Source organism: Cryphonectria parasitica (assembly GCF_011745365.1).
Source record: "Cryphonectria parasitica EP155 unplaced genomic scaffold M406scaffold_1, whole genome shotgun sequence".
Taxonomy (NCBI): domain Eukaryota; kingdom Fungi; phylum Ascomycota; class Sordariomycetes; order Diaporthales; family Cryphonectriaceae; genus Cryphonectria; species Cryphonectria parasitica.
Window position 1 is genome coordinate 632878 of NW_024468909.1, and position 25890 is coordinate 658767.

Consider the following 25890-nt stretch of genomic DNA (forward strand, 5'->3'; position numbering starts at 1 on the left):
ACTTTAAGAACTACTTACAATACTACGTAGAAGCCTGTAATGAGACGCTGACTGTAGCCAAGCATATATGCATGAGACTGATGTGCCTCATACAAAGATGGTAGTAGGACTGTATTACGACGGCCACAATTTAGCAATGTTAAGCTCAGGATACATATTAGAACACCCCCGGGCACAATGCCTAAACATGTACTCTTTAGCAAAGAGCATACATAATATAAAGACTTGCTTCTTCAACCAAGTTCCACTGTCACGCAGCCTTCCACTCAGAACAACATCTATAGCTTCTTTTGGTAATCTCTGAAAGAGAATAGAAGAGCCAAAAAGACTTGTTGTGTACTTTACATATCTCCATACAATTTCCAAATGAGTATCTCACCTGCATCTTTGTCAACAGTCAAGATTTGGCACTCCAATGGAATCAATTTTCCCAGAGGCAGTAACACAGCGCAAGCAGCGTATATTACAGCGCAGCACACTCACACAACACACATGCGCCCAGTCTAATAAACACCACCCACCCAAACCACTCTCTACTCCATCGTGATAATTCAAGGAAGGAGCAAAGGCAAGAAAAGTGAATACCCAGAGAACCTTCCTTGTTTTTCTGTCTCTGTCCTGACCCCGCACAGCACCTTCCAGACCACCCCATTTCTTGGCTGCGTCGCCTGGCGATTGCGTCTGTAGAGCTCCTTCCCCTATTGTCCCGTCCACCACATGGCCGGAGGGCCTTCCATTCTATATTTGGTTTCGTTTCCTCTTTTCCCCCGGTTTGCCCAGCATGCACCGTTCAGTTTGCGCCCTTGATTGCTGCGCTTGGTTTTTTTCTCCCTCTTTTCCTTTCCTTTCCTCTCTTCTATTCTAATGCGATCTTGTGCATCCTCTTCGACATGCTATTTCATGAGAAAGTTAGTAAACAGTATTCTCCTTTCACATTTGGCCTAGGGAAGCCAGAGTAAAACTCACAAATCATAGAAAGCAAACTGGCTCGGCTGGCTGCCAAACTCATAGACAAACCGACTAGCCAGGTACGAGCCAAAGATGGCACACAGGTACGCATCCGGAACCCTCTCAATGATGGTATCCAGCCCGATCTTGTCGAGCAGCAGCTGCGGCAGCGCGTCACGCAGCACAGACTTGCGGATGCTCTGGTTCCGCCACAGGTCGCTCTGCTGTAGCTCCTCGTCGAGTGTCGTGATGGCCACCGACAGCTTGTCGGATAGCACCGAGCGCGACACGCCCGTCTCCTCGTGCTCCCGCCAGATGGCCTCGAACTCGAGGCGCGCGTTCTCGCGGATCTTGGCCTGCACCTCCTTGACGTACGCCTGGTAGAAGGCGGGCGCGTTGCCCTTGGCGTCGTAGCACATGTGCTGCACGAAGCCTGCGTCGTCAAAGCTGAGCGACGCGAGCACCTCGAGCGACGACGACGTCACGCCGCCCTTGTTGGCGCTGGCGTCCTTGAATACGATACAGCCAGCCTCCTCGAGGCGCAGCTTGGCGTCCTGCGTGATGAAGAGGTTCGCGCCCTCGACAATGTACGGGATTGTCGATCTGCCCTCCTTGATGATCTTGGCGACGCTGACCAGGTCGATCGACTCGGGTCGCCCACCGCAGGGGACAAACATATCCGTCAGGCCCGTGTCGCGCAGATGGTACGTGTTGCGGAACGCTGTGCCGTTGCCCACAAACTCGCCGTTGGGCAGGGTGATGTTGGAGTCGTCACACAGGATCCGGTATCCGTCCTTGGACAGCTTGGACATGTTGAACTCGGAGATCATGACACGCTCCTTGGCCAGGCGGAGGAGCTCCTCCTTGTCGAGCCCGTTCGGGTCTACAAGCACACCTGATCCGTCCACGATGGAGGTGTACTTCTCGTTGCTGAGGAGGATCTCGTTGCTCCCCAGGTCGCCATCAGGACCGCCGGTCTGCATCTTCCTCACCGTGGCAGGGTCCAGGTTCAGCTTTCGGTAGATGCCCTTGACGTACTCGCGGACGCTAAGTGTGGTCATGCCGTACGAGTCGTGAGGAATACCACCAAGCCTAGGAGACTTGCCGGTGAAGAAGGACTTCCACCATGGTGCGCCACGAGCCCGGGCATGCTCAGTAGCCCAGTCGACCAGGTCGGCAGTGTTCTCGTCAGGACCCATGAAGATGATCTCCTGCTTGCCGTACAGATCCACAATAGGATTCTTGATACCCGGCGTCTCAGCGGGGAGGAGCAGATCCAGGATGCTGTCAATGTACTTCTCGAAAGCCTCCTGTGCCTTGTTCTGCTGCTTGGGGTCCAGCAGGATCACGCCCTTGGAACCGCCCTCGGGAATGTCCTTGTTCTTGCGCTGCTGTGTACTGGCCAGACCATAGTTCTCGTCAAACATGTTCCGAGCATTGATCGCATAGGCCTCCTTGCTACGGGACTTGACGATGCGGATACCACCACGGGCCACATCCTTGAAGCGAAGGTGGAAGCCACGCGACTCTGCCGAGATGACGAGGAACATACCAAACAACGGCTTCGGGTACTCGACGTCGGGGAGGAAGGATGGTTCCAGGCGGAAGCTGAGTGCCACCTTGGTCGGGGTGAAGTAGTTGGTCTTCAGGATGGCGCTGTTGAATGTTCGGAAGGCGTTCATGACCATCTCTTCATGCTCTGTCGAGACCTGCCTCGTGATGTATTCCTTCAATCTCTCATCAGACATCACCTCGGTCGCTGGCGTAGGAGCCACATTATGCTGGTCGAACTCGGGGCCGACGCTGAGATGCACGCTGGCGAACGAGGCGTACAGCGTCTTGATAAGCTGAGGGTAGGAGGCGATGATCTCGAGGATGTAGTCAGGGGTGAAGGTCTCCGTCCTCAGCCTGCGCTTCAGCTTGGACAGTATCTCCTGGTGCGTGCTCTTCCTGGGGTCCAGGACCTCAGACAGAGAGACGTATTCTGACCCGAGGCGGTTCAAGAAGTGCTGCGTGAAAACCCACACACAGTGTCCATAGATGGTCTCCTGCAGGCTAAGCTCCCCAGAGGCAAAGAGCGAGTGCAGCTTGGTCTGGGGAATGCAGTACAGGAGCGAGACTTCCTTCATGATCTGGTGGATGGACTGGTCGAAGGGGGGATAGCCGCTGCCAAGGTTGGTCGCAGGCCGAAGGTAGATACTCATGACGGTGATGCCGTTAGAGAACTGCTCGACATATTTCCTGGAGCTAGTCACGCCATAGTAGTGGTAAAGATCGGAGAGGGCACTAAACATCCCCCTGGCCGTACGCGAGCGGAAGGCCACGACAAGGCGCTTCTCATGAGACCCGGCGTGGTCAAAGACCTCAATCACAGGGCCGGTCCTGCTGACAGCCACCTCGATGATTTCCTTATACATCTGCTTCGTGTTGTCGGTAGCCTTGGCAAGGAACATCCGATCACTGATGACCTCGAGGCGCGTCTCGTTGGGATCGGCCTTTGGCTCGACAAATTGGCACTGGTATACAAAGTAGCACCGCAGTGATACCTTGGACTCGGCCGTGTCGCCCAGGACGCCCGAGGAACGGAACGTCTCCACGCGGAAGCGGTCGCTCAGGTTGCCGTCCAGGTACTTGTTCTCCAGCCTGGTCTCGAAACGAGGACCTCCAATGGCACTCTTTCCAGGCTCGCTGGTGTCGATGTAGATGGCATGGTCCCGGGCCTCCATGTCGAGCCTGATCTCTTCCCGCCCGTCGTTACGCGACGAGGCAGCCACCTTGGCAGCGTATAGAGAGGTGATGTGGTCCGCGATGACAGACGTTGTCTCCAGCTGAAAGTATACATCATCGATACCCAGCTCGTTGTAGAACCAGGCAATCTGCGCCTCCACGCGGTCCTCTGGGATCCAACCATTCTTCAGAATCAGGGATTTGACTATGTGGACGTAAGCAAGTCAGTATCTTTCTGTTTCTCTCATGTCCTCCACGATAGGGGCGGCTCATGCCGTATTTGTATGTAGTAGATATGGGGATTTCGGTTTGGAAACTCACCCTCCTTCATCTGATCTGCCTTTCCGACAAACGCCGGAGCAATGTATCCTACTGTCGCAGACCGCAGCACCCTGTACCCATTGCCATTGACCTTGGCGGGCACGCCATGACTGACCGATGTGGGCTGAGGAGAGGCGTGGCGGGAAGGATCCTCCCTGATCTGGTCGACCAGCTTATTGCCGGGACTTGAAGGTGATGATGACGAGGAAGCCATGGTCATGACGTCGTCCGAGTCGGCGACAGTCTCGTCTGAGGAGTCAAAAGGGTCTATATATGTAGGAAAGCTACTACAACACTCAAGGTCAGTTTTGATGACCAGGCCAGGCGCCACAGGCGAGGTGATAGCATCAGTCGCCATGGTTGATGATAGTGGTGTGTGTGTGTTGAAGAATATAGAGAGAAAAAGAAAGTTGTCTAATGATGATGAAGGAGGAAGAAGAAGAAGAAGAAGAAGAAGAAAGAAAAATAAGGTTGGAAACTAGACCTGGACGAGGTGCATCATGGAATTGTTCTCATCATGCCCAAATAAGAGGTCAACGACCAAAAGAAGAAGGACAGCGAGGAGGGAAGGGGAAGGGCCAAGGTAATATATAAAGTAAAATATGCAAAGGGCGCTGTCGTTATCTCTCTCTTTTCTCGTGGACAACGGCAACCTTGTACCGCGGCCAGCCCGCCAGCCATGACAAGCCACAGGAAGTGAGCCAGATACGAGTTCGTCTGTGTGAGGCAAGGGGATGTACATGGGGACCGACGAGGCCGGAGAAGAGAGAACATTGAGGGAGATGATGAGTACAAGACTCATGCTTGGGGGTTGGCAGTACCTTGATGTACAGAGGAAGTATCTCTTAATGATACCGGGGTCTCAATTGTAGGCCCATGCTGTGGCATTCCCATGAATCAGGACGAGAAGGGGAAGACAAAAAGAAACAGAAAAAAAGGTGTATAAAAATTACTGTCCCATCACGAGGGGCGTCAGCGAGCTCGCCAACCCACTGGTCAACAACACGGCCGGAACCTATTTCCGTTTGCCGTGAAGGGCCAGAAGGAGCGGCCAACCTTGACCCGTCGCAAAATAAAAAAGAGCGGCTTGTTTCGCTTGTTTATGGGTCTGACCTGCAGACTGGAAGAGGAAAAAAAAGAGAAAGAAAAAAAAGGTACAGCTGAAAAGGGGAGGTAGTGACAGCCAGGTAAAGTTCAAGACTAACACGGCCACTGGCCTCGGTCTTGTCCTTGCTGGTAGGAGAGGAGAAGAAACTCTTGTAACCTCGGAGGTACCTCGAACCTTGACCCGCGATCTTGTCGTGAAGAGCAGATCGCAGGCCACACAGGAATGGGGCCTTGATCATAGATCGTGGAAAATTCATTATGCACATGTGGCATGAGGACATGTTGCGGTTTGCTGGCACTACTTTGTGCGGTCTGCAAAATGCCATCTGCAACCACTTTGGGACTGGTGGATCCCGGGAGGAGGTGGGGGGGTTTTTGGTTGACCATGGATAATAGCATCAATTGGAAGGTGACGGGCCCTTCTTCACCGCTCTTGGGGTCTCAGCTCGCCGTCTGATAAGAGACTTGGACAATGTCCGTGTCTCCTGTATGTACTATGTGCGTGGTTCCTTCATGTGTTGTGTGTGTGTGTGTGTGTGTGCGTGCGTGCGTGCGTGCGTGCTTGAGAGCGAAAGAAAACGGACAAGCGTTCAAGAAATTGTGGACGTACCGTCTCGGCTGATCCGTGCCTGATTCGTTGGGCGGTTCGTTGGAACGAATGACGCGCCTGGTACAAGAAAAATAAAATAAAAAAGCAAGAAGCCCGAGTGGATGCTTCTGGAACAGAGATGAACGGCGAACACCCTTCGGAACGGAGGCGAGTTTAATTGATCGTGTCTGGATCGAGAGTGTTTGCAAGTTGGCAAGTAGAGACCGCAAGAAAGGACCCCCCAAGGGATGTAGAGGTTCACTTGTGGCTCGGGCAGCTGTGTGGGTCAACCTTTAACGGATTCGCGACAACAAAGGAGGAACCAGGTCTTAGATCGCTGGCCGGTGCGATCTCTCTGCTCGCCGTCCGGTGTCAGATATAAATGGAGAACTTGACACAAGAGATAAGGAGCCGCCAGGTAACCAAAGAAGAAAGTCCCCAGCTCGCCGCAAGGGGCTAGGAATGAAGAATTGCAACAGGGGGAGCGTACCGTTTGTTGGGTGTGGTGGTTTTGATTTGGAAGAGCCGTCGGATGGTGAGGAGGTGGAATGCGAGGTGTTCTGCTTCGGATCTTGGCTGGTTAATAATTATTCCTTGAGCTCCCCTTCTTTCCTGTTTCTTTAACAAAAGGGGAAAAAGAGAAGAAAGAGAGAAGAAGAGAGGGAGAGGAAGAAAAAACAAGATGCAGAATGATGCAGGGGCTTAGTCGTTGAAAGATGACAGAAAAACAGGTACAAAAAAGAGACGACTGGCAATCACGCATTTGCATCCCATCTCGTGTTTTTCTGATGTCATGAACCAATCCGACGAGGGTTGGGGCGCTGCTCGGCCGCTGGGAGGCCCCTGCCCTTGGAAAAAGGACAGTCCAAAAGGTTCAAAGAATGCTGCTCCAAGATAAGCTCTGCTGCCAATGGCGGGGCCTCTCTTGGCGGCAGTGACCCGAGAGAGTTCCACGTTGCAACACGCCAGCGAAGCCCCCTGGAGGCTGGCGCACACCTGAGCTGAGCCCAGCTAAGTCCCAATTCTCAGCCGCAGTAGGGGGACAGGGCCCAAGGACAAAAAAAGCGCCGGAGGGCCCGATAGCAATACAGTACAACAAGACAGCACTCGAGGTTGCGTTGTTTATGGTCTGGCCATGCGCAGGGGAAAGAAAAAGAAAGAAAAGAAAAGAAAAGCAAGGGCCAAAAAGGAAGGGTCGAGGCAGACAAGGAGACTTACCCAAAAGATGTGAAAATGCAATTTCTGAAGAAGACAAGAAGACCAGACCAGACCAAAACAGGTCAATGTCGATTTATTGTTGTTGACTTATCGTCCCCTCGAAAGACTTGATATACAGATATTATTGTCCTGCTTCACCAAGACGCCGGAAGACCTTACCGTCTCGGGGAGCAGAAGAGCCCATCTTATACGATCGTCAAGTCTCACCCAAAGGTCTCTCAAGCATTATGCACCATGACTCGATGAGGTAAAGCTTTGACGACCTTGTCCATCGTGACTTTTCCTTGTACCTACGCGCAGGAATGACATCCAACCTGGCCGGGTGCTGGACCAAAAACCCAACTAACTGGCTAGGACGGAAAGTCTTTTCCCCAGATTCCCGAGTCAAGTGTTTGAACAAGATACAATGGCAAGGATAGTACATACTATGTAGTAATAGAAAATAAAGAAAGAGAAAATGAATAGAAAATACCAACCAAACCTAGACTGGATCGGGAATTATGTTGGAAATTGTCGTCGCCGTCTGATTCGGAGGAGGCAAACTGCTGCACGCCGTCCTGGTTGTCGTGTACCTGGAAAAGTGGACCACAAGGGGAGGATGCCGTTCACATGTTCCCAATGTAACCAAAGGAACGGGTATTCGAGGCTTTTCGAACAGCAGAAAAAGACCATTGAGCTATTTTCCCCCCTCCTCGAAAAGATACTACTGCAGTACTGTTACTTGCCATGGACAGAACCTTGAGTTGGCCAGGTTCGAACTTCCGTTTCATGTCTAGCTTCCGAGGAGGGACACAGGGCTCCATCAGACTCCGTACTGGATATCCACTGTTGCTGGGGCTTGTGTCGCCACGGCCGACATACGAGAAGAGAATTGCGAATTGTGCGTACTACAGTACATACAACATAACATGGCTGTCCAGAATTTCGGGCTACAGTGGTGTCAATCAGCAATGTCGGTCAATACAGTACAATACAGTATAGTACAGTACAAATTTATAGCGCGCAATACTGCTATATTAAATTGTGGTACAAATTCTGGCTGCCATAAAATTCATACATGCATGCACCTTGATGGTGCATGTAACTCCAAAGACTCCAATGGAATACGTCCCGACCGCCAGCAAACTACAATTCCCACCGGGTATCATCCCTTTTTTCTCATCCTGATCTTCAAATCCTGCAACAAAACAGAGCAACGTGACCTCACGATGTGTCAAGACTAAAGTCATTGTACGTAAGAAGCCATCCCAAGTTATCCAAGCTTGACGTGCATCCTGAACAAGTGAACCACTCAGTTAGACACCTGGGCTTCCCGGCAAGGGCTGACCCCATCCGCTTGCTTCTTGTCTGGCCCGTGCTTGGGCTTCTGGTGACGTGCGAATAGTTTCTGTTACCCCCATTTTACTTCATCGTATCCCAGTTTCCGCCATTCTTCGTCTGAGATCCGGGGTATCACGCGATTTTCCGTCTCCATTTCACAAGATCCATTACCTTCTCTTTACCCCAGATTCTCTTTCCACTCTCCCCCCTTTCTCCTCCTCCCGTGAGTCCAAGGACTTCCCGTGTGTGTGAAGGCCGCATTCTGCGGGGTGAGGTCGTCCGGCGTAGCCACCATGTGTACATGCTATGTAACAAAACATCCCAGGCTGGTGGTCCAGGTGACCAAGAAAGACCCCAGGGCCAGGGCAACTCAAGTTGAACTACTGTTTTGTTCGTCTTTCTCAGCCAAAAGTTCTAGAAGGCCTGTGGAGCGTTTCCGAGTCCCGAGGCGGTGGAGAATATAGCGGCCTACTGCCCTAGGAACAAATGTCACGGGGCCTAAAGGGGGAGAGACCGATTTGTGTAATTACTGTACCGTCCTGTTGTTCTCATAGCACGTGAACACTTTTGTCCCAGGCCTCGTCACGACGCTCCGGAAGGCTCTTTTGCTTGTCAGACAAACGGCCTGGGGCTTCTGTCCGCTGGCCTTGTCTGGCACTCACAGGATTCGGTCGGCAGTCATGGAAACCCGACAGAGCCCGTTTCATCAACCATCTCGGCGGAGAAAAGGAAAGGGCTTCCAAACAGGCAAAGTGCAACCCACCCAAACTACCCAGCTCGTTGGGCCTTATTTCTATTTTTACAATTTGCAAGGTGTAGCCACAGCAGGCCGCTAACGCACTGGGACGACCCGACCATCGAACGCCGCCTCCTCTTCTCCAGCTATTGTCAGTTTACTACAGCAATTACTATGGAACCCTTGGTAATTGATGTCCGCCCGCCCCCCTGGTTCGAAGTAGGGGGAAGAAATCAGAAGCACCAGAAAAGAAAACACGAGCAGAACACTGCCACGCTCTTATCATGGACCGCCTTCTTTTCCGACAAGCCTGCAGCTCCCAAAATTAACACACGACCGTCGTCGAAGCTTACTTTGTTATCTCGAGCGGCCTCTCAGCCTCGTATTGTTCTTCTCACACGTTATGATCCCCTCGTACAGTCTACACGCACAGGCCTTGGGGGGGAGGCAATTTCCATGGTCCTCTCACACAAGATCCTTTCATCTCACGGCGTATTTCTAAAAATTTATCCATAACGCTGACAAGCCACCAGGAAAACATCGAATGAGAAGCTCGAAAGAAAGGGTCATCAAGGTTCCTTATCTCTACCGGATTCCTACATTGATGCATGCAGGGCAAGGATTCTCTAGAGGCATCGGGTTGATAGCGTCAGCCCACCATGTTGTAGGCTACAACATAATACCAGGGGTTCTTCGCCCAACAGTATGCGTGATCGTTATCGCAGGAAAACTCGGGCCACACACCGTCTCAGAGTACCTAGAACAAGGGAAAGCATTGGGGCCCAAAGTGACCCCGACTCCATGACTCTCTTGTCCTCCCAACCGCAGCATTCACCCCATCACTGCTGTTTTCGCAGTGGCCGACAAGATCTCATCCAACATGGCATCCAGGTGATTCTGCACAATTGAGACGTGTCCCTCTCCCTTGAGCAAGTGAGGTCTCACCTGGTCCCTGGGCAGGTGTTCCGCCAGCCACTTCCCATGTCCAAACGGCACCATCAGGTCCTCGTCGCCCTGGTACAGCAAAACAGGGACCTTGATCTCGCTGAGCTCAAACCCCCAGGGCGCCACAAACGCCAGGTCGTCGTCCACCCACCCGTCCACGTTGTGCTTGAGCGCCTCGCGGATCGTCTGTACAACCTCCTCGCTCATGGCCTCGTTCTCCAGGATCGCCTTCTTGTCTACCTCTGGGAGCATGCTGGAGAGCCCCTCGACCAGGATGGCCGGGTCGGCTGTGATCATCTCGGGCCGGCGGGCTTCGCAGAACTTGGTGATTGTCTCCTCGCTCTGGAGGGTGGCGTTGTACTCATCGATATCTAATGGCGACCAACCCCCCGCCAGTGTGAGCCAAAACTTGACTGCTCCGAGACAAACGGGAAGGGAGCCGTAGTGGCGTGTTGAGACTCACTGCCTTGCCCAAACCCCGCGAAGAAGTCAAGATCCTGCACGCCATACGGCCCTACGCCACAAACACACAGCACAGCGAGGCAACCCGGCAGACGAGCCGCGCTGGCCAGAGCATGAGGTCCTAGGTTCGCACGTATACTGGTCAGCTTCGGACGTGCAAGTCTTTTTTTTCTCCCTCCTTTCGTTACTTCTTTCTTCTCTTCGCCCTTTCTCATTTCCTGAAGAAACACTGTCTTTTCGACTCACCACCACCGCTACGTCCCATGACAATGCATTCCTTGTGACCCAAGTGCTCAAGCAGCGCATGAATATCCGCCACAACATCAACAATCCGCCTGCCATGGTGCCGCGTCGAGCCGCCGTACCCGGATCGGGACAGGCTGATCAGTTTGATGTTTCTCGTCTCGCAAGCAGTCTGCAGGTCTCTGTCAATGAGGTAGGACCCAGGTGTGCCGTGGATGTTGACGAGAGGAAGACCTCCCTCGGCACCGCCGACCAAGTAGTCGAGCTTGCGGCCGTCTGGGAGGGTAAGTACTTGAGCCATCTTGTTGCGAATTCCTAGGGACTGATGGACAAATAATCAGAGGGTAGATCCTTTGCGTATTGTGCTGTAGTAAGACTAGATAGGCTGGTTTTGTGGACTTGGGGGTCACTGCTACATAAGTTCGTGCCTCGTGGGGGGATCTGCAGCGACGTACACAAGCGTTATGGCTCCCTGTAGGGTCTGGCAGGGTAAGTAAGCTCGGCCTATCTTTGAGGCTTTACGGCTTCATTTTCGTGCGGCCTGCGCTATATCCAGGAGATTTATAGCCAGTGGCAGGATGAAACATCTCAAAGACACTGTCTATTCTATCCATGTCCCTGTCCTTAAGCCAGAACAAGTAACAACACCCGGAACCAGGCTTAATAAGTATGCACGCTGGATCTCGTGTCTTGTTGAGTGCTCAGTCACGATGGAGAAACGCTCGATAGGCCCTGAGCCACTGGGCTGCAGCTCTTTAAGGCTTACAACAGTCCTCGAATGAGTTCAATGCCCCGTCGGTCCAGACTTGAAGTGGGTAAGTGAATGTGCTTTCGAACATCTGCCTCGGCTTTGGTTCTATGACTGGAGATGCCGAGAACGAGAACGAGAACGGGGGCAACACAGGGGAATGCTGCAGCTGTCGATGTTCAAAGCTCGAAAGTTGGTAATCGGTCCAAAGGTCAATATCTTTTCCTTGAAGTTAAGTTGGGCTTTGCTAGAATCTATATTATCGCTGGTGTTTCGTGGTTGGTCGTGCGTACACCAGCTTTCGTGTCCAGATCTCTGAGCTTGTGAGGATATATATATTGGCATCCAGGGAGGACATGTTCAACTTGACATACAATTCAACATCCACCCAGTTGCACTCAATGTCTGGGCTCGTCATATGGCCGTTACTGCATCCATGATTGATCCGGGTGTTCGTCATTGTCCTGGGTGTCCAGGGGCCCAGGGCTGGTCGAGCAGGATGGCAACCACCGTTCCCAATACCTGGTTCATGATAGAAGGCTGCCTTGACGGTTATAGGAATGGTGAAATTGTGTCAAGCTGCAGCACTTTAAGCATAATTTTTTTTGCCAAGATTCGGGCTTGTATTTGAGCTTGAGGTTAATTCGAGCCAATAAGACTCTAACTACGCATTCAACTTACAGTCAAGTAGGCATCACAACCGCGGCCTGACTCAAATCATCATATATAACTTTCCATAGAGAGCATGTGACTCTGTATTCCTATAGTGGATGCAATATTTCAGGTCCAAACATCCATCTGTAAGGTCAACAGGCAGCTCCCTGTCTATGACTATTTGGCCTTTCGAAGAAAGGGAGCTCAGCTCTGGAATATATGTCAACCAATCATCAATAAAACTATTGAAACTCTTTTCCCAACTCGAAATTTCTTTCTATTATGCCTTATCATCTTCTCACTCATGCTACATTCTCCATCTCTAGCTTCACTTCCACAGAGTGTATATTATAGAGACGGAACCATCAGGGCCCACTCATCCACACCCTGACTCGGCTGGTTCGCACAAACAGACCAGCACACAAAATCACAACGACATAAACCTCCCAAAATCTGGAAAATTCATCAACAATCATTGGTCAGATGGCCGAGCGGTTATGGCGTCAGGTTAAGGTCAGCTTAACACAACTTCCTGATGGAGCAATCCTCCTGGGTTCGAGTCCCAGTCTGATCATTTCTCTTTTGCAATTTTTGATACTGGGAACTGTGTAGATAATTAGAGCCTTTTCACATGCCTGCGTGTTTGACTTTGGGTTTGTTGGTTTTTACCCCATGGACTTTCTCTCTTCTCTTCCTTCCTTCAGTACGAGAAGAAGCTCTTCAGCTGGGAGTCTAAGAAAAGAATGGAAACAAAAAAAAAATGCTTCGATCTGTCTGGGGCCTACATGTATCAGATGCGAGTTGGCCTTCATGTTGTCAGGATCAGCTATGTACGTGATGTATCACAATGCAGAATGGCAGAAACATACTATGGCATCATGCAGCAGTGGTCATCTGGTGAGCACCAACTTTACTGCCAGAATTGCTTGGTGCCGATTTCTTCCTATAGCAGCTTCCAGTTTCAAAGTGCTAAAAGGTTTATTCTGCGTAGTATGGATTGTTGGTGAACTTGGAAAGGTCAATGTTGTCAGATAGTAGGTATTTTCATTTCCTAAACCACGTCCTACGAGCTTCTCGAGAGACGATGTCTAGGACTTCAAGTCTATAGAAAACTAATACCTTGCCAAAAATAAACAAGGAAATGATTGAACAAATGATCTTGACTCTGTGCATTGTTTGCCATCTTGGCTTTACGGTTAGGGAGCAAGAAAGAAGAGAAAAAGAAAAAGAGGTTAGCGATTTACATCCGATTAGGTTGGTAGTGACTCGCCCCCCAGTGGCCGAGCGCCAAGCTTCAGGGGTCCTGGGACTCGCTGACAAGCTGGACCCCACTGTCAACACCCACCTAACGTACCCCTGAGCTTTCTCTATTGGCTCCAGCACCCGTTCCATCCTGGCCGGCAATCTTTCATAGCATCATTTCCGCAGAGCCTCCATCTCGACTTCCATCCTGACCACCTCCCTCCTTCTTATCTGATCTTTTCCCCAGCCTGCATTTCTGGTTTTCTCTCCCCAAACCATTCAAAAGAGCAAGGTATTACGCTCAGCTCACGATCCGCAAAGGGAGCACGTAAAACACCCAGGTCGGAGATTTGTCATGTGTACTAACCTCCAGCAGAAACAGACTCTCTTCTGGAAGATCCGGCCAGCGTAGAAAACCGCCCACCAGTCCCGCCCACTATGCCGTCAGACAGCGACGCAGCAGCAACTCCTCTCACGGACGACGAGGAGAAGCAGCAGCTGCAGAGGTCGCCATCCCCAGCAGACTCTCGATCGGAGGAGGGCGAGGCCAGGAGCGACGACAGCCCCCCTAGACACGAGGAGCAAGAGGAGGAGGGCGACAGCAATGAGGATCCTCAACATGGCGGCGACACATCTTTCTCGAAGCAGAAAGACTCTACAGACGCGCCGCCCCTCCCCGACGAGCCCCTCCCAGGCCAGGCGCCTCCCCTGCCATCCGAGGCCCCGCCAGAGAATGCAGACGACGGCTGGGAAGCGAAATGGGACGCGGCCAACTCGGCATGGTACTTCTACAATCGCTTCACGGGCGTCTCACAATGGGACAACCCGCGCGTACCCACCTCTAGCACTGGCGAGCCGGCTGGCATCTCTGCAACCGGTGCGCCAGGTACTTCCACGACGGCAGCGGCGACGGCAATCTCCCAACCCACCTCCGTAGCAGGGGGCTACAACCCCGCGATCCATGGGGACTGGGACCCCAACGCGCCGTACGCACAAGCCTACAAGGCGGGCGATGAGGAGTACGAGGCCGATCTTGCGGCGTACAATGCAGAGGCGATGGCGGGCGTGGAGGGTGAGGAGGCGGGCGACCCGTCGTACCTGCAGAATGTGGCGTTCAACAAGGGCACGGGCAAGTTCCAGACGGGCGACCAGAACCCAGAGAAGTACACGGACGCCAACAAGTCGTACCGCCAAATGAATGCGTACTTCAACGTCGACCAGGCTGCAAACTCGCATGACGGCCGGAGCTTGAAGGCCGAGAGGAGGGGAAAACAGCCCACCCGGAAGGAGCTGGCCATGTGGAAGGAGAAGCGGAAGGCCAGGAAGGAAGAGAAGAGGCGGGCCTGGTTGAGGGACTGATGGCAACTGTCTCCTGCTACATCTTTTGCTTTCTTTCTTCTCTAATCTGTGAGAGACTTTCTGCATTTACACAACGGCATTGAACCGGGTAAGCTTGGAGCGGGCAGGGTAGGGCAGGGCACATGTGTTGAAAAAGATTACAGTTGGATCGTGAGTTGACGAGTGTGGACGAGTCCTAGGATGGACATTAGGATGGTGATTGCCCAAGGAATTCTTGCTGGCTTTGCTCTGTTAGAGAGCTTGAATACCCAATGAGGACAGCGTAGTGCGCTCTTTTTCTGAACAAATTACAAAACTTTAGATGACTCAGTATCTTCAGATCCAGATATGTCTTTTTGATTGGTTCTATGCAACACCCTACACCCTACAAATTGATCATCATTTGCTTCCTGTGACACTAAACATCGCCTACCGTACCGAGGATAAGTCTTGCTGGAAGAGCCTCAACACTCGTATTAACCCTTCTTGCGTTCTCCTAGCCTCCTAGCCTATCGTGGTGCTGCCCAAGAGGTCCTGGAAACGTCTCACGCTTTCATCTAGCTGTGTGGGAGCTTCACTTCTGTAGACTGTCCAGATCCATATCGCGCTCCATCTGGGGTCGGGAGATCCGTTTCGCTTCGGTGACAGTCCAACGCCAGGAGGGTCTCCGCGTAGATTCACAAGTCCTTGTTCCGCCTCCACCATACTGAGATTCCTGTTCGCTTTTTCCAGGGGTTTGTTGAGTGCCCAGGAATCTACTTGCTTCGGGCGCTGAGCGACCTCATTTTCGTTTCTGCGAGCATGGCCCTGGTTTTCAGAAACAGGATCTTCTGCCGTTGGGAGCTTCAAGAAGTGGAAAACGGGTTACAAGTAAACGGCGCGTGACCCGGCAGTATAGCGAACGCGCCGCCGGACCCTCATCTTTGGTCTCGGACGCGAGTCTTTATGAAGTAGCATGTTATAATACGTCCAAGGAATTGTAATACTATAGCACCGAGCACAGCGGCCACCAACGTCTCCGGGCTCCACGCCATAATTTCCTCCCAAGAGCGAAGCGACGATGGTACACAGTCTCAACACTGGAGGGGTTCTACAGAATGAAAGACTGGATAGGAAAAGCGCAGTTGTCAAGATCCGATTCTAAAATTGATCAGTCTGCCGGGCATACTGTCATCTAAAACCACTTTGAATGGTCATAAGCAACAATTCATGTGCATGTAGTTTATGGCACAGCGTAAAGAGCTTTGATAAGTACGACGCCTCGACAACGCGATTTCTTCGATGAGCCTACACTACCGCAAACTGGACGCTATTTGTGCATCTATGTGCAGCAGCGTCTAAGCGAACAGGGTGGTGGAAGAGCTGAGGGGACATGAAGTAAATATCCCAATGACAGTTTCATTGAACGGGCTCGGCCTGGTTGTGGGGAGCTGCGTTCTTCAGAGCTCTGAAGACGAAGACAGCCTCAATTGACGAGGGTTTGGTGGCTTTATCTGCAATCGGACTCGACAATGCCAGCAGGACTGTCCAGGCATCCAGATTGAATTCTCACTCATCCTCATCAGAATCGTCGTCCTCCAGAACGGCGTTCAGCTGGATACTTCCATCGCTGTCGCTATCACTTTCATCTTCCTGGTCGACATTCGTCGTGGTTCCGATAGTCTCTGGCGCCTTGCCCGTGTCAAGCCGCTTCGCTGGCGGCTCCTCTAATTCCTCGCTCTTACGTTTAGACGATGACGACAGCACGACTGTCTCCTTGGTCTTGCTAAGCACCGTTCCGCCGACTGTCGTTGAGCTTTCTGTGATTATCGCCGCATTCTGCTGGACGGGAAATTGACTGCTGCTCAGATCGAAGCCCGCCTTAGGTGCTTCAGCATCAGCCATCTCCTCGTCCTGATCCTCCTCCTCCTCCTCCTCCCCCACATCCAGGCCATCTTCCTCTGCATCAACCTCCAGATCTTCTTCTGCGTCTTCGCCACCATTCTGCATCTTCTCCAGAACTTCTTCATCATCCTCACCATCGCCTGTGCTAATGGTAGCTGCCTTATCTGTCCGCAAGTTACTCCTCAGGACCTCAACTTCCCTATCCCTAGGGAAGTCCCTCGACAAGAAAGGAAAGACGCTTGCAAGCAATTTGCCCGTCCTCGTACGGTACGGATTCAAAACGCTCGCCACCATCGCTTCCTTATTGTGAGACAGCACTGCAGTGCGATCAACGAGAGCCCGGAGTGTTTGCTTGAGGTGCTGCTGAGGTAGATGAGATAGGAATGTCGCTAAGAGGAAGGACGCAGCTTCGAGGTGTGGTTTGGAGACGTCCGTTACCGCAACAGACGAAGCCTTGGACCGGATGGTCAAATAGGCGTCTGCATTGGAGGAGGGTTTGACGGAGGATGCTTTGCTATTCGCGGGCTTCACGTCCTGTGGCGAGGCTTTAGGCCTGGCGTGCCCTGATGCGGTGAGGAGGTCGCGGCAGCAGGATTGTATGAGCTTGTCGAGAGAATTGACACTGAGCTTGGGCATGGTAGGACCGTGAAGGAGGAGAAGTCTGTGGGCAAGGACGTAGACATGCTCGCGGACGATTGGAACCTGGTCATGAGCGTCGAGGATTCGGATGGTCTGGTGCAGCATGTCTGCTGCTATTGGGACAGCGTTATCCTGCAGCCTCTGTATGAGAGATATAAGGACGCTCATGACGGCGGTCTGGATGTCTGGGAGAGCAGTCCATAACTCATCTTTCTCTTCCCTTCCAATAGCGGAGTTGAGCTGGGTGCCGTCCTGGCTCCGCGCCCCCTTTTGAAGAGGAGGCACAATCAGGGTGATTCTGGTAGTCAGGTCCAACAGCGACGAGACTGGAGTGGTCACGGGTATCTTGGTAGGAGACTTGAGGAACTCCGAAAGCGTCTCGAGCAGACCGATTAACCTCTCAGCACCTCTCGACAAGCCGAGCCAAGGGGGTAAATGCTCGAACGAGTCGCTGCCTCCATGCGGCTCGCCCTCAGACCCGACTTTTTGTCGCGTATAGCCGCTACTCGATTCCCACGACTCCTGCACGGCACGGAAGACCTGGTCCGCCGTGGCATGACTGCTTTTGATAAAACCCTCTATGGTCTTGCCCCACTCCTCTGCATTATCATTCTTCGGTGTCGTGTAATGCTGCAGGACAAACAACTTCCGAGACCACACCCGGAGGCTCTGCGGAACTGCCGACTGGTCTGCTGCTGTTGGAGCAACGTAAATCCTGAAGGTTGTCTTGATCTGTGCGCTGAACGGTCGCAGGGTTGTCGGATACAGAGGCGTAATGGTGCACAAAGCGTTGGCCACCGTCTCGACGAGCCTCAGCGGCGGTGAGCCAACCTTACTTGATCCTGGAGGGTTAACAATCTGCAGACAGGCTTTGACGAAGGCCGAAAGAGTAGGAGTTGCTATCTCTCGGACAAGTGCTTGGTACTCGTTAAGAAGTGTATAAATCCTCGTCAAAGTGATGATGGCAATCTCCCTAGCCGGGAAGGGATCATTTTTCTGAAGAGAGATTGTTAGCTCATGACGAGTAAAAGGAAAGAATCAAAGGTCCATCGAGATGTGGAGAGCTGGCTCACCTGAATTATTGACAAGAGGCCTTGTACCCATGGCCCTGAAGTCCGTAGACACTCGTACCCGCCAACGTCAACCACCGCCTTGATCAATATTGCTGCTGAGAACCGAGAGGACTGGCTGCGTCCATTCTTGAGGAGGGTAGTGAGTTGAGTCTTAAGCTTGTGAACTAGGACAGAATGCTCGGGCGCACTGTCCTTGAGCTTCTGATCCACCACAAGAGACAACACCCCTCTACAGCGATGTATGTGGCTGATCAAGTTTGGGCACAAGGCTGGAAGAGCATCGGGGTCTGTTGATGCCAAGCGCCGGCAGAGGACTTGTAGGTCGGGTGGTAATGACATGACATCTAACGAGCAATGTTTGACCGGATATTATTTTTTGATATTGGAAGCTCAGTCCTTGCGAAGTGAGGGTTGAAAACTCCGGATATAGTCTGAGACTCGTCCACAGGAAGCTGGCCCGACTCTGACCCGGGACGGGGTATGTTGATTATTGGTCGATTGGCTGAAACAAGAGACGGCAAAGAGATTGTGTGGTCTTATAAATCACACTTTGCACAAAGGCTGTTAAAGCATCATGAGAAAATCTGGTCGATGTTCATTTTGGAAGTTTTGAACATTGTAAAATAAATTTCTACAGGGGTGTCGATAGTGGGTCTTGTTCGATTGAAAACGGGCGTTTAGCAGAGGTTGGCTAGGTTGGTTGATGAGGAAAGACCCCAAGACACCCCTGGAGGGAAACGCCCCTTGCCCCCCTGGTCTCCCTGACAGTGCCTGGGCCCTCCCTGCGGCCGCCTTTCCTGCACGTCGATCGGAACTTGAGCTGTGCCTGCCCTGCTGCTGTCACTTTGCGACTAGGGGTGCAAGCTGACGATTAGGAAGTTCAAGGTTTAATGCTGCATTCCACTTGCCAACCATGCTGGCACGCTTGTTGGAAATGCTGTCATTACTTGTGAATCACTTGTACTTGTGATACTTCAGTCCGTCTTGGACCTTGAATCTCGCTCCTTTCGTCTTTCAAGTCTTTTGCGCAGTGTTTTTGGGCAATACTAATACATTCTGCCCTCTAATTCCTAATCTAACTGCCTCCGCAGCAGCTCTCCTCAATGTTGAGACCCGCCTTGTTTGGTCTGTGTTGATACGATACTTGGCCAATTCACCTTGATCTTGTTGTCGCGTCCCAGAACCCCTTTTCCTACACCCTTCGTCAACAGGCTCTCTGTGCACAATGGCTGTAAGTGTCTCCTGCGAAACCCTTTGCAACCGATTGATGTACTCGTTCGCCTTTGGAGACTGACAGTTTCGTATTGCGCATGGAATAGCCCAACCCGACGAAGGCCAGAGGCTATCTCGACCAGCTCGACCATGCTCGATGTGAAGGAAACTGGGATGCCGTCCCAGAGCTCGTCCGCAAGGTTCGAAAGCACGCGCCCGCCAGAGTCTGTACGAAAATTTTACCCCGAATTCTGCCTGCTCTACGATTGCCTCCTCTGACAAGATGACGGTGCAGGCCTAGCATTAACAGCCGAAGTCGAACATGGCATTGTCAAAGCCACGAAGTCCCAGAGACCAACCACTGCGCGCCCAGGCACAGCCGCGTCCGGAAACATCCCGTCGCAAGACATCGAAGTTGCCGGTCAATTACCGAAACTTCTGGGTCTGATTGACGAGGAGCAAACCTACGCAGAAGACCGCTTCCAGGCACAGGTCTGTGCAGGGTGGCTACACTGGGTCATTGGGGAATATGAACTCGCCTCCGTTCGTCTGCCGGAGGGTCTAGAGGAAAACTCAGTCGAGAGCCTGGAGAACATATCTGAATGGACGAGGGTCTGCATGCTCAAGTCCGCCTATCTACGGGCCAACTGCTTGGCTCGGAACAACAATGATGTCCAGGCGCTGGGGGTGTTCGAGGCTGCGGTGCCTCCCTTATCCTATACATGGAACAGCCATACGGCCAAGAAGGAGCTTCGGTACTGGTCAGAGCTGTTCCTAACAGAATTTTGCATGCTTTTCAATGGTTGTCGTGACAGGGGACAAGTATCACTGGAGGAGGGCAATTCTTTGGTCTGCTTCCGGTCCTGGGCCAGATGGTGGGAAGGCCCGAAAGGCTCTGCTTTGGTGGGTGGTTTCGGCTTCAAAGGATCAGTGCCGCGAAGGCGCATATGGTTCGAGTACTTTGAAACCCTGTCGACGATTCTACAACAGGACCTTGCGTATCCGACAGCGTACACGACGATCACCGGCGAGAATTCAGTGCGACATCACCTTTGGGTGGAGCTGACCCAGGCTGAAAGGAACTTCGAGAGCCTGCTTCTGGGCGAGACAGCCTTCCCCAGGGCCGATGAGGAAAGGGAAGAGGTTGAGCTCTTTGTGGAGATGCTCGTCCAGAACTGGGCCATTTTGACTGGACGTGGTTGGAATGATCAGGATCTTGGCCAGGGCGGCAAGGCTGCTGTCAGCGCGACTGTCCTCGAACTACTGTACCGCGCGTCGATGAAGACGTTCCATTCGACTGCCATATTGAGGAATCTCTTCATCGTTCATCTCTCTCTGGCTGAGTTCGACCTCGCCCTGAAGGCCTTTGACTCGTATCTCGAGATCGTCAAAAAGGGCAAAGCGCGCGTGGAGAAGACAGGACACCAGGAGAAGAGCCTTGATGCCGATGCTACCGTCTTGGAGACAATATGTCTATGCATTTCGGCCCTGAGTCGTTTTGGCGGGAGGGAAGCGGCTGAAAAAGCAAGAGCGCTTGCTACGGAGCTGGAGCACTCGATCGAGAAGCTCGAGCCGCCACCTACAAACGGCGGCATGCAGTCAGTCAAGGAAGAGGGGGGCAGGACTTCGGCAACAGGGGACCGTGTGCCAGGCAAGATCCTCGCGTTAGCCTGGCAGTCGATTGGACTCGCGCAGGCGCAATGGGCGCGAACGACATTTGATGCGAGTGCTCGGACAGAGGTGCAGAGGAAGGCCATCAGGTCACTGCGGACGTCTTTGTCGTCTGATTTTGGCGGTTCTGCGGATGTCCGTGGCGTGTTCGCCCTCGGCCTGCTTCTTGCTGAGCAGCGAGAGCTGACCACCGCCATCGAGCTTGTCAAGACTGCCCTGTTGACGAAACCAGCCGAGGACGAAACCTTGGTTCTGCATAACGGACCCTTTTGGAAAGAGCGGTCATTGATTCCCCTCTGGCATCTGCTGTCGCTTCTTCTCAGTGCGAGGCAGGAGTACATACTCGCGGCCAGGACATGCGAATGTGCTTTCGAGCAGTTTAGGGATCCAGCCGTGCTGTTTGGACGACAGCAGCTTTATAAGAGTGATCATCTGAACGAAGTAGAGATGGACCCTGAAGCTCTCAAAGGCCTGGTGGATGAGATGGACGACTTCGAGAAAGAGAATATTTTGGAGGTAAAGATGACACAATTGGCAATTGTCGAGATCATGGAAGGCCCCCGAGTAGCAGTCAATGCCAGCCTGGAACTCTTGACTCTTTTCTCCCGGCTGTTCGGGAGCACACAGCCAAAGCAACAGAGTCTAGCGCCACCAAAGACTTCAGCTGTCCCAAGGACCTCGGGCACATTCAGGAGCATCAGAAGTGGCATTTTCGGCAATCGGACTAGCCGGGCTGATACTGCTGTCCCTCAGCGACCAAATGATGCGAAGACGGAGAAGAGCGAGAGCAGGCCCCAAACTGCCAACACCACAATCACTCGGGCGCCGACGATCCAAGTCCATGGGAGTCCCAATGAACCGCGCTCACGAAGGAAGTCGACCAGCACTGAGAAGCGGAGTGAGTCTGCTAGGAGAAACAGTCTCCGCAAAAAAGAAACTCATGGTGCTCGGCCGCGCGCTTCCAGCAGTGGGCCAAATCCACATGCCGCAACCATCGTTGACGGAGAGCCATTCTACACGCCGCTTGGGGAAGGCCAGGGACTGCAGGCCTCTGATATATTTGCCTACGCGCAGGGCCGGAACCCCCTATCTCGCCCATCGTCAGCAGTGAACACGCCAGGTGTCACCAGAACGGTCTCCCAAAATTCCGACTTTTCTCCAAGAGTGAGGGCCACAGAGATGTCTGGCTTTGCACTAGAGGCCATGGAGCCGCTTGGCGCTATCTTGCCGCCGATACAATTCGACAAGGAGCACGAGAAGAGGCGTAGAGGGGCTACGCTGGTCAAAATCTGGCTCATGATCGCGGGCTTTTACCGTAGAGCTGGCATGTATGATGATTCCAAGGGGGCAGTCGCAGAGGCACAGAAGATTGTACAAAACATGGAGGCAGACATGGGCAAAGGGTCAGGAGACACCGGGAAGAAATCTCCTGGCTCGTCCTCGCTTAGAGATCCTGGATGGGCTGGCAACAAGTCGATCGAGGAGCTCTGGGCCGATGTCTGGTGTGAGGTAAGCAGCCTTCTTTTTCTTTCTTGCCAAAAAAAAAAAAAAAAAAAAAAAAAAAAAAACAAGAAAAAAAGAAAGCAATTTGTGTGACGGACGGTGCTGACGTGCATGTAGATGGGACACCTCTCCTTGGCAAAACAAGATGTAGTCTCGAGTCGGTTGGGGTTCGAGGCAGCTTTGACGCATTTCCCTGACCACCCTGGCGCAATAGTCGGTCTTTCCAACATACTGCTCGACCTCTACTGCGAGAAGATTGTGCCGCCAAAGGCCTTCCCGGGTCTGGACCTTGTGGGGGGCTCGGACGCCATGCCTGGGACAGATCAGAGCACAGCTGACATTATATCGCCGGTACCACAACCAGCAGACCTGGCGAAGCTATTACCGACGCAGCCACTTGGTCTCGGCGCGCTCAAGAAACCGAAAGGAGAACGAATCCAACAAGCAGGCGTGCCCAAGAGCCCGGCGTCGCTGCATCACGAGGGTCACCTCCCACCACCATACAAGGCCTCGTCAGTGCCGCTTGTCGATCGTCTTGCATCCCGCGACAGAGCCTATGGCCTCTTGTCCAACCTCACCAAGCTCGGCTCGGGCTGGAACTACTCGGAAGCCTGGTTCGCTCTGGCCAGGGCGCACGAGGAGAGCGGACAGGCAGACAAGGCAAAGGAGGTGCTCTGGTGGTGCGTGGAGCTTGAAGAGGGGATGGGCGTCCGTGAATGGAACTGTGTGAATGCGGGAGGGTATGTTTTGTAATTTACGAGCTGCGAGGGACTTTGCTTTGTCTTTCCTTACTTGACTGTGTGTGTATATATTGTGGTGTCGGAGAGGTTAGACTTCCGATAGAATATACGTCATGGACGGGCAGTGTTGGAGAGGATAAACTTGATTAAAGGACTGCTTGTACTGCTATGATACAAAACACTTGTGCTCGTGAAAGAAGTTTGGGGAGCGGGGGGGGCAGGAAAACGGAAACAATTTACTTGTAGTCACATTAAGGCTTTTGATATGAGTAAACCGAATTGACTGCCTGTTGGTGCTACGGTGCGTACCAGATACTCATTAGTTTAGACCCCTGCACAACCATAGTGCACGGGCCAGGTCGCGGTACGCGTCTTCTTTAGCTAGTCTCTCTCCCCTACTGTTTTTCTCCACCAAGCCCAACCCGCCCAAGCTGCCACTTCCACACCCACCCAAATCCTTACATGTACCAAATACAGTGCACACGGTAGACTCGTGTGATGCGGTTTTGATACCCTTGGGGACTGGTCCAGTTTATGCAAAGATCTCGGCAGCAGAGTAGAATCCCCAACTCGAAGCTCGACATACACTACACACACTGCGCGCAATGCCGCGCCCAACCCGATCACGAGTCGCGGCTACGCGACGCGGCGGCGAGTCGCTGTCGACCCCTTCTGACCCCGCGATTACCTCACCTGCTGCGACGGCAACGCCTGATGAGTCAGGGGCCCCAATTCGCTCAGATGAAACAGACATTTACGGTGTCAGCGACCGTGAGATCGAGCGCCAGCGCAAAGCGAAAGAGACCTCTGCCGCCACGCGAGGCACACGCACCCGCTCAGCCAATGCAGCGCTCTCCGCCTCCCGCGCTCAACGCGACACAGCAATGGCCCGCCTTGACGACCTGACTTCGACGACGGCGAATGCGGACGATAGCCCTGTTGTGGAAATTGGACGCAAAGATAGCACGATGGAGGTCTCGTCGCTTCTTGGAGGCGGTGGCATAGGCCGTCGCGGTGGTGCTGGTGCGGGCGCGGACCTGTCAGGCATGGAGATTGCCGACTCCGAGATATTTGGGAACTTGGACAGCAGCTTTGATGCAACCTTACGCGGCGAGGGCTCAGATTCGCGGAGTGGAGTGCGGAACGCGGATACGTCGACCTTCAACGTGAGCGTATTTCGACGCCAGCCGAGCAGGACGCGTCGGCGGCAGAGCAGCATCGTGGGCAAGGATGACGCGCCGATCCGACCGAGCAGCCGTGGCCCGACTACACCGGGGCTGAGTTCGACATTCAGCCTTGGGAACTTCAAGAGACGCCAGAGACAGCCGAGCATCTTGTTGAGTTCTGCACAGAAAGCTTCGTTGAGTCTGCAGCGGTCGCGCGCTACAAGTGCGGCGAGTGGGGACGAGGGTCAGGATGAAAACGCGGTGGAGAGTGATGTGGAGGAGTCATTCTTGCCTGAGGCGGAGGGCACGCCTGTCAGAGTGTCGCGGGGCAGGAAGAGCGAGGAGGCGGACGTGGTTGCTGGACCTGAGACACCAGATCAAGGTGGACGCGAGACGCGCTCCAAAAAGCGAAAGTCTACGGAGGCTCATGGCGGCGAGTCAGCCAAGAGGCAGGCTGTCGAGAAGGAGATGGAGGAGCAGGAGGAGGACGACGAGACGATGCACCAGTCCGTTGATAGTGACGCTCTCTCATCACCTCCTTCGAGTCCTCCACAGCCGAGACGTCGTGCTAGTCCGGAGCAGGATGATGATATTTTTGCACCGCCGGCAAGCATCAGCTCGCGCGAGGGTAGTCCCACGATCTGGCCGTCTCTCAAGAACCTGGGAAAGAAACATCATGGCCACCCACCATCGCGGACCAAGACGCCAGCCCTGGATGACGGCATGTCAGATATCTCAGAGCCTCCATCCCTCACACACTCGCCCAACTTCAAGGGAGCCAAGACTGCTGCTGCTGCGGCCGCGAACAAACGGAGCGAGTCGCCCAAGCTGTCGACTGCTGATTTGGAGGCACTTTTGCCGCGTCGGCGCCGCAAGGCCCAGAAAGATACCTCCGACGTGGAAGACGGAGAGAGCAGCGCACCAGAGATAGTGGAGCTACCACGCCGAGTCACCAAGAAGAAAACCTCCAAAGCTCTCAACGGTTCAGCCAAGACCAACAGAGCCAACAACCAAGCCAAGACTATTGCCTCTGCGCCAGCGCTAGGAAAACGGACGGGTCGCCGGAAATACGGATCTCGCAACTTCGACAAGGAGAACATCACCGAGGGCGACTCTATCGAGGTCGCCCGGGAATCTTCCCCACCGCTCGACGACACCGCGTTCGAGGCGGAGATGAATGGTGGTGACGAGACCGAGATGAGCATGACACCTGGTCTGGGTGCTGAGCTGAAGGCTGCGTCAGAGAAGTTCAAGGAGGTAGACGAGTGGGAGCTGGACTTTGAGGAGGTTGTTGAGCCTTCTTCTGATTTGCCTGAGGGCCGTTAGAAGAAGGCAAAGGGGGGGGGGGAGCACAGTGACGAGCCATATTCAAGCTTGTTGCGACGGGACGTTTCACCAAGGAAA

General features: G+C 53.1%; 5 protein-coding genes and 1 non-coding gene across 6 annotated transcripts; 3 read left to right on the top strand and 3 right to left on the bottom strand.

The window, feature by feature from the left end:
- Positions 1 to 312: 312 nt before the first annotated feature.
- Positions 313 to 5101, bottom strand: M406DRAFT_270537 (uncharacterized protein). Its single transcript, XM_040918082.1, has 4 exons — positions 4818 to 5101; positions 3997 to 4280; positions 967 to 3880; positions 313 to 893 (listed from the first exon to the last, which is right to left on the bottom strand). Exons 2-4 carry the CDS (start codon positions 4214 to 4216, stop codon positions 857 to 859), a joined length of 3171 nt encoding a protein of 1056 aa, XP_040780554.1. The 5' UTR covers positions 4217 to 4280; positions 4818 to 5101; the 3' UTR covers positions 313 to 856.
- Positions 5102 to 9797: 4696 nt separating this feature from the next.
- Positions 9798 to 10917, bottom strand: M406DRAFT_104996 (uncharacterized protein; the record flags this gene model as incomplete). Its single annotated transcript, XM_040915123.1, has 3 exons — positions 9798 to 10282; positions 10375 to 10494; positions 10620 to 10917. The coding sequence occupies 3 exons, from the start codon at positions 10915 to 10917 to the stop codon at positions 9798 to 9800; spliced, it is 903 nt and encodes a 300-aa protein (XP_040780555.1).
- Positions 10918 to 12495: 1578 nt separating this feature from the next.
- On the top strand, positions 12496 to 12592 carry M406DRAFT_t2. The gene has a single exon. It is a non-coding gene; the product is annotated as a tRNA-Leu (tRNA).
- A 930-nt stretch (positions 12593 to 13522) lies between these two features.
- M406DRAFT_270539 (uncharacterized protein) lies at positions 13523 to 14923 on the top strand. The gene has a single exon (XM_040918083.1). It carries the CDS (start codon positions 13699 to 13701, stop codon positions 14617 to 14619), a length of 921 nt encoding a protein of 306 aa, XP_040780556.1. The 5' UTR covers positions 13523 to 13698; the 3' UTR covers positions 14620 to 14923.
- A 1541-nt stretch (positions 14924 to 16464) lies between these two features.
- On the bottom strand, positions 16465 to 18524 carry M406DRAFT_22037 (uncharacterized protein; the record flags this gene model as incomplete). Its single annotated transcript, XM_040915563.1, has 2 exons — positions 16465 to 18117; positions 18195 to 18524. Coding segments are annotated over 2 exons (1983 nt in total), but the record flags the coding sequence as incomplete, so codon positions are not given.
- Positions 18525 to 19419: 895 nt separating this feature from the next.
- Positions 19420 to 23333, top strand: M406DRAFT_335450 (uncharacterized protein; the record flags this gene model as incomplete). The annotated part of the gene is made up of 4 exons (XM_040921045.1): positions 19420 to 19425; positions 19529 to 19634; positions 19702 to 22586; positions 22698 to 23333. 4 exons carry the CDS (start codon positions 19420 to 19422, stop codon positions 23331 to 23333), a joined length of 3633 nt encoding a protein of 1210 aa, XP_040780558.1.
- Between the last annotated feature and the right edge of the window lie 2557 nt (positions 23334 to 25890).

Excerpts from the sequence above, each read along its gene's own strand:
- M406DRAFT_270537 (XM_040918082.1), bottom strand. The coding sequence starts at position 4,216 with ATGACCATGGCTTCCTCGTCATCATCACCTTCAAGTCCCGGCAATAAG. Across the intron at positions 3,881-3,996 it reads GGCAGATCAGATGAAGGAGG|TCAAATCCCTGATTCTGAAG; the intron begins GTGAGTTTCCAA and ends ACGTCCACATAG. Across the intron at positions 894-966 it reads CAGTTTGCTTTCTATGATTT|CATGTCGAAGAGGATGCACA; the intron begins GTGAGTTTTACT and ends CTCATGAAATAG.
- M406DRAFT_270539 (XM_040918083.1), top strand. The coding sequence starts at position 13,699 with ATGCCGTCAGACAGCGACGCAGCAGCAACTCCTCTCACGGACGACGAG.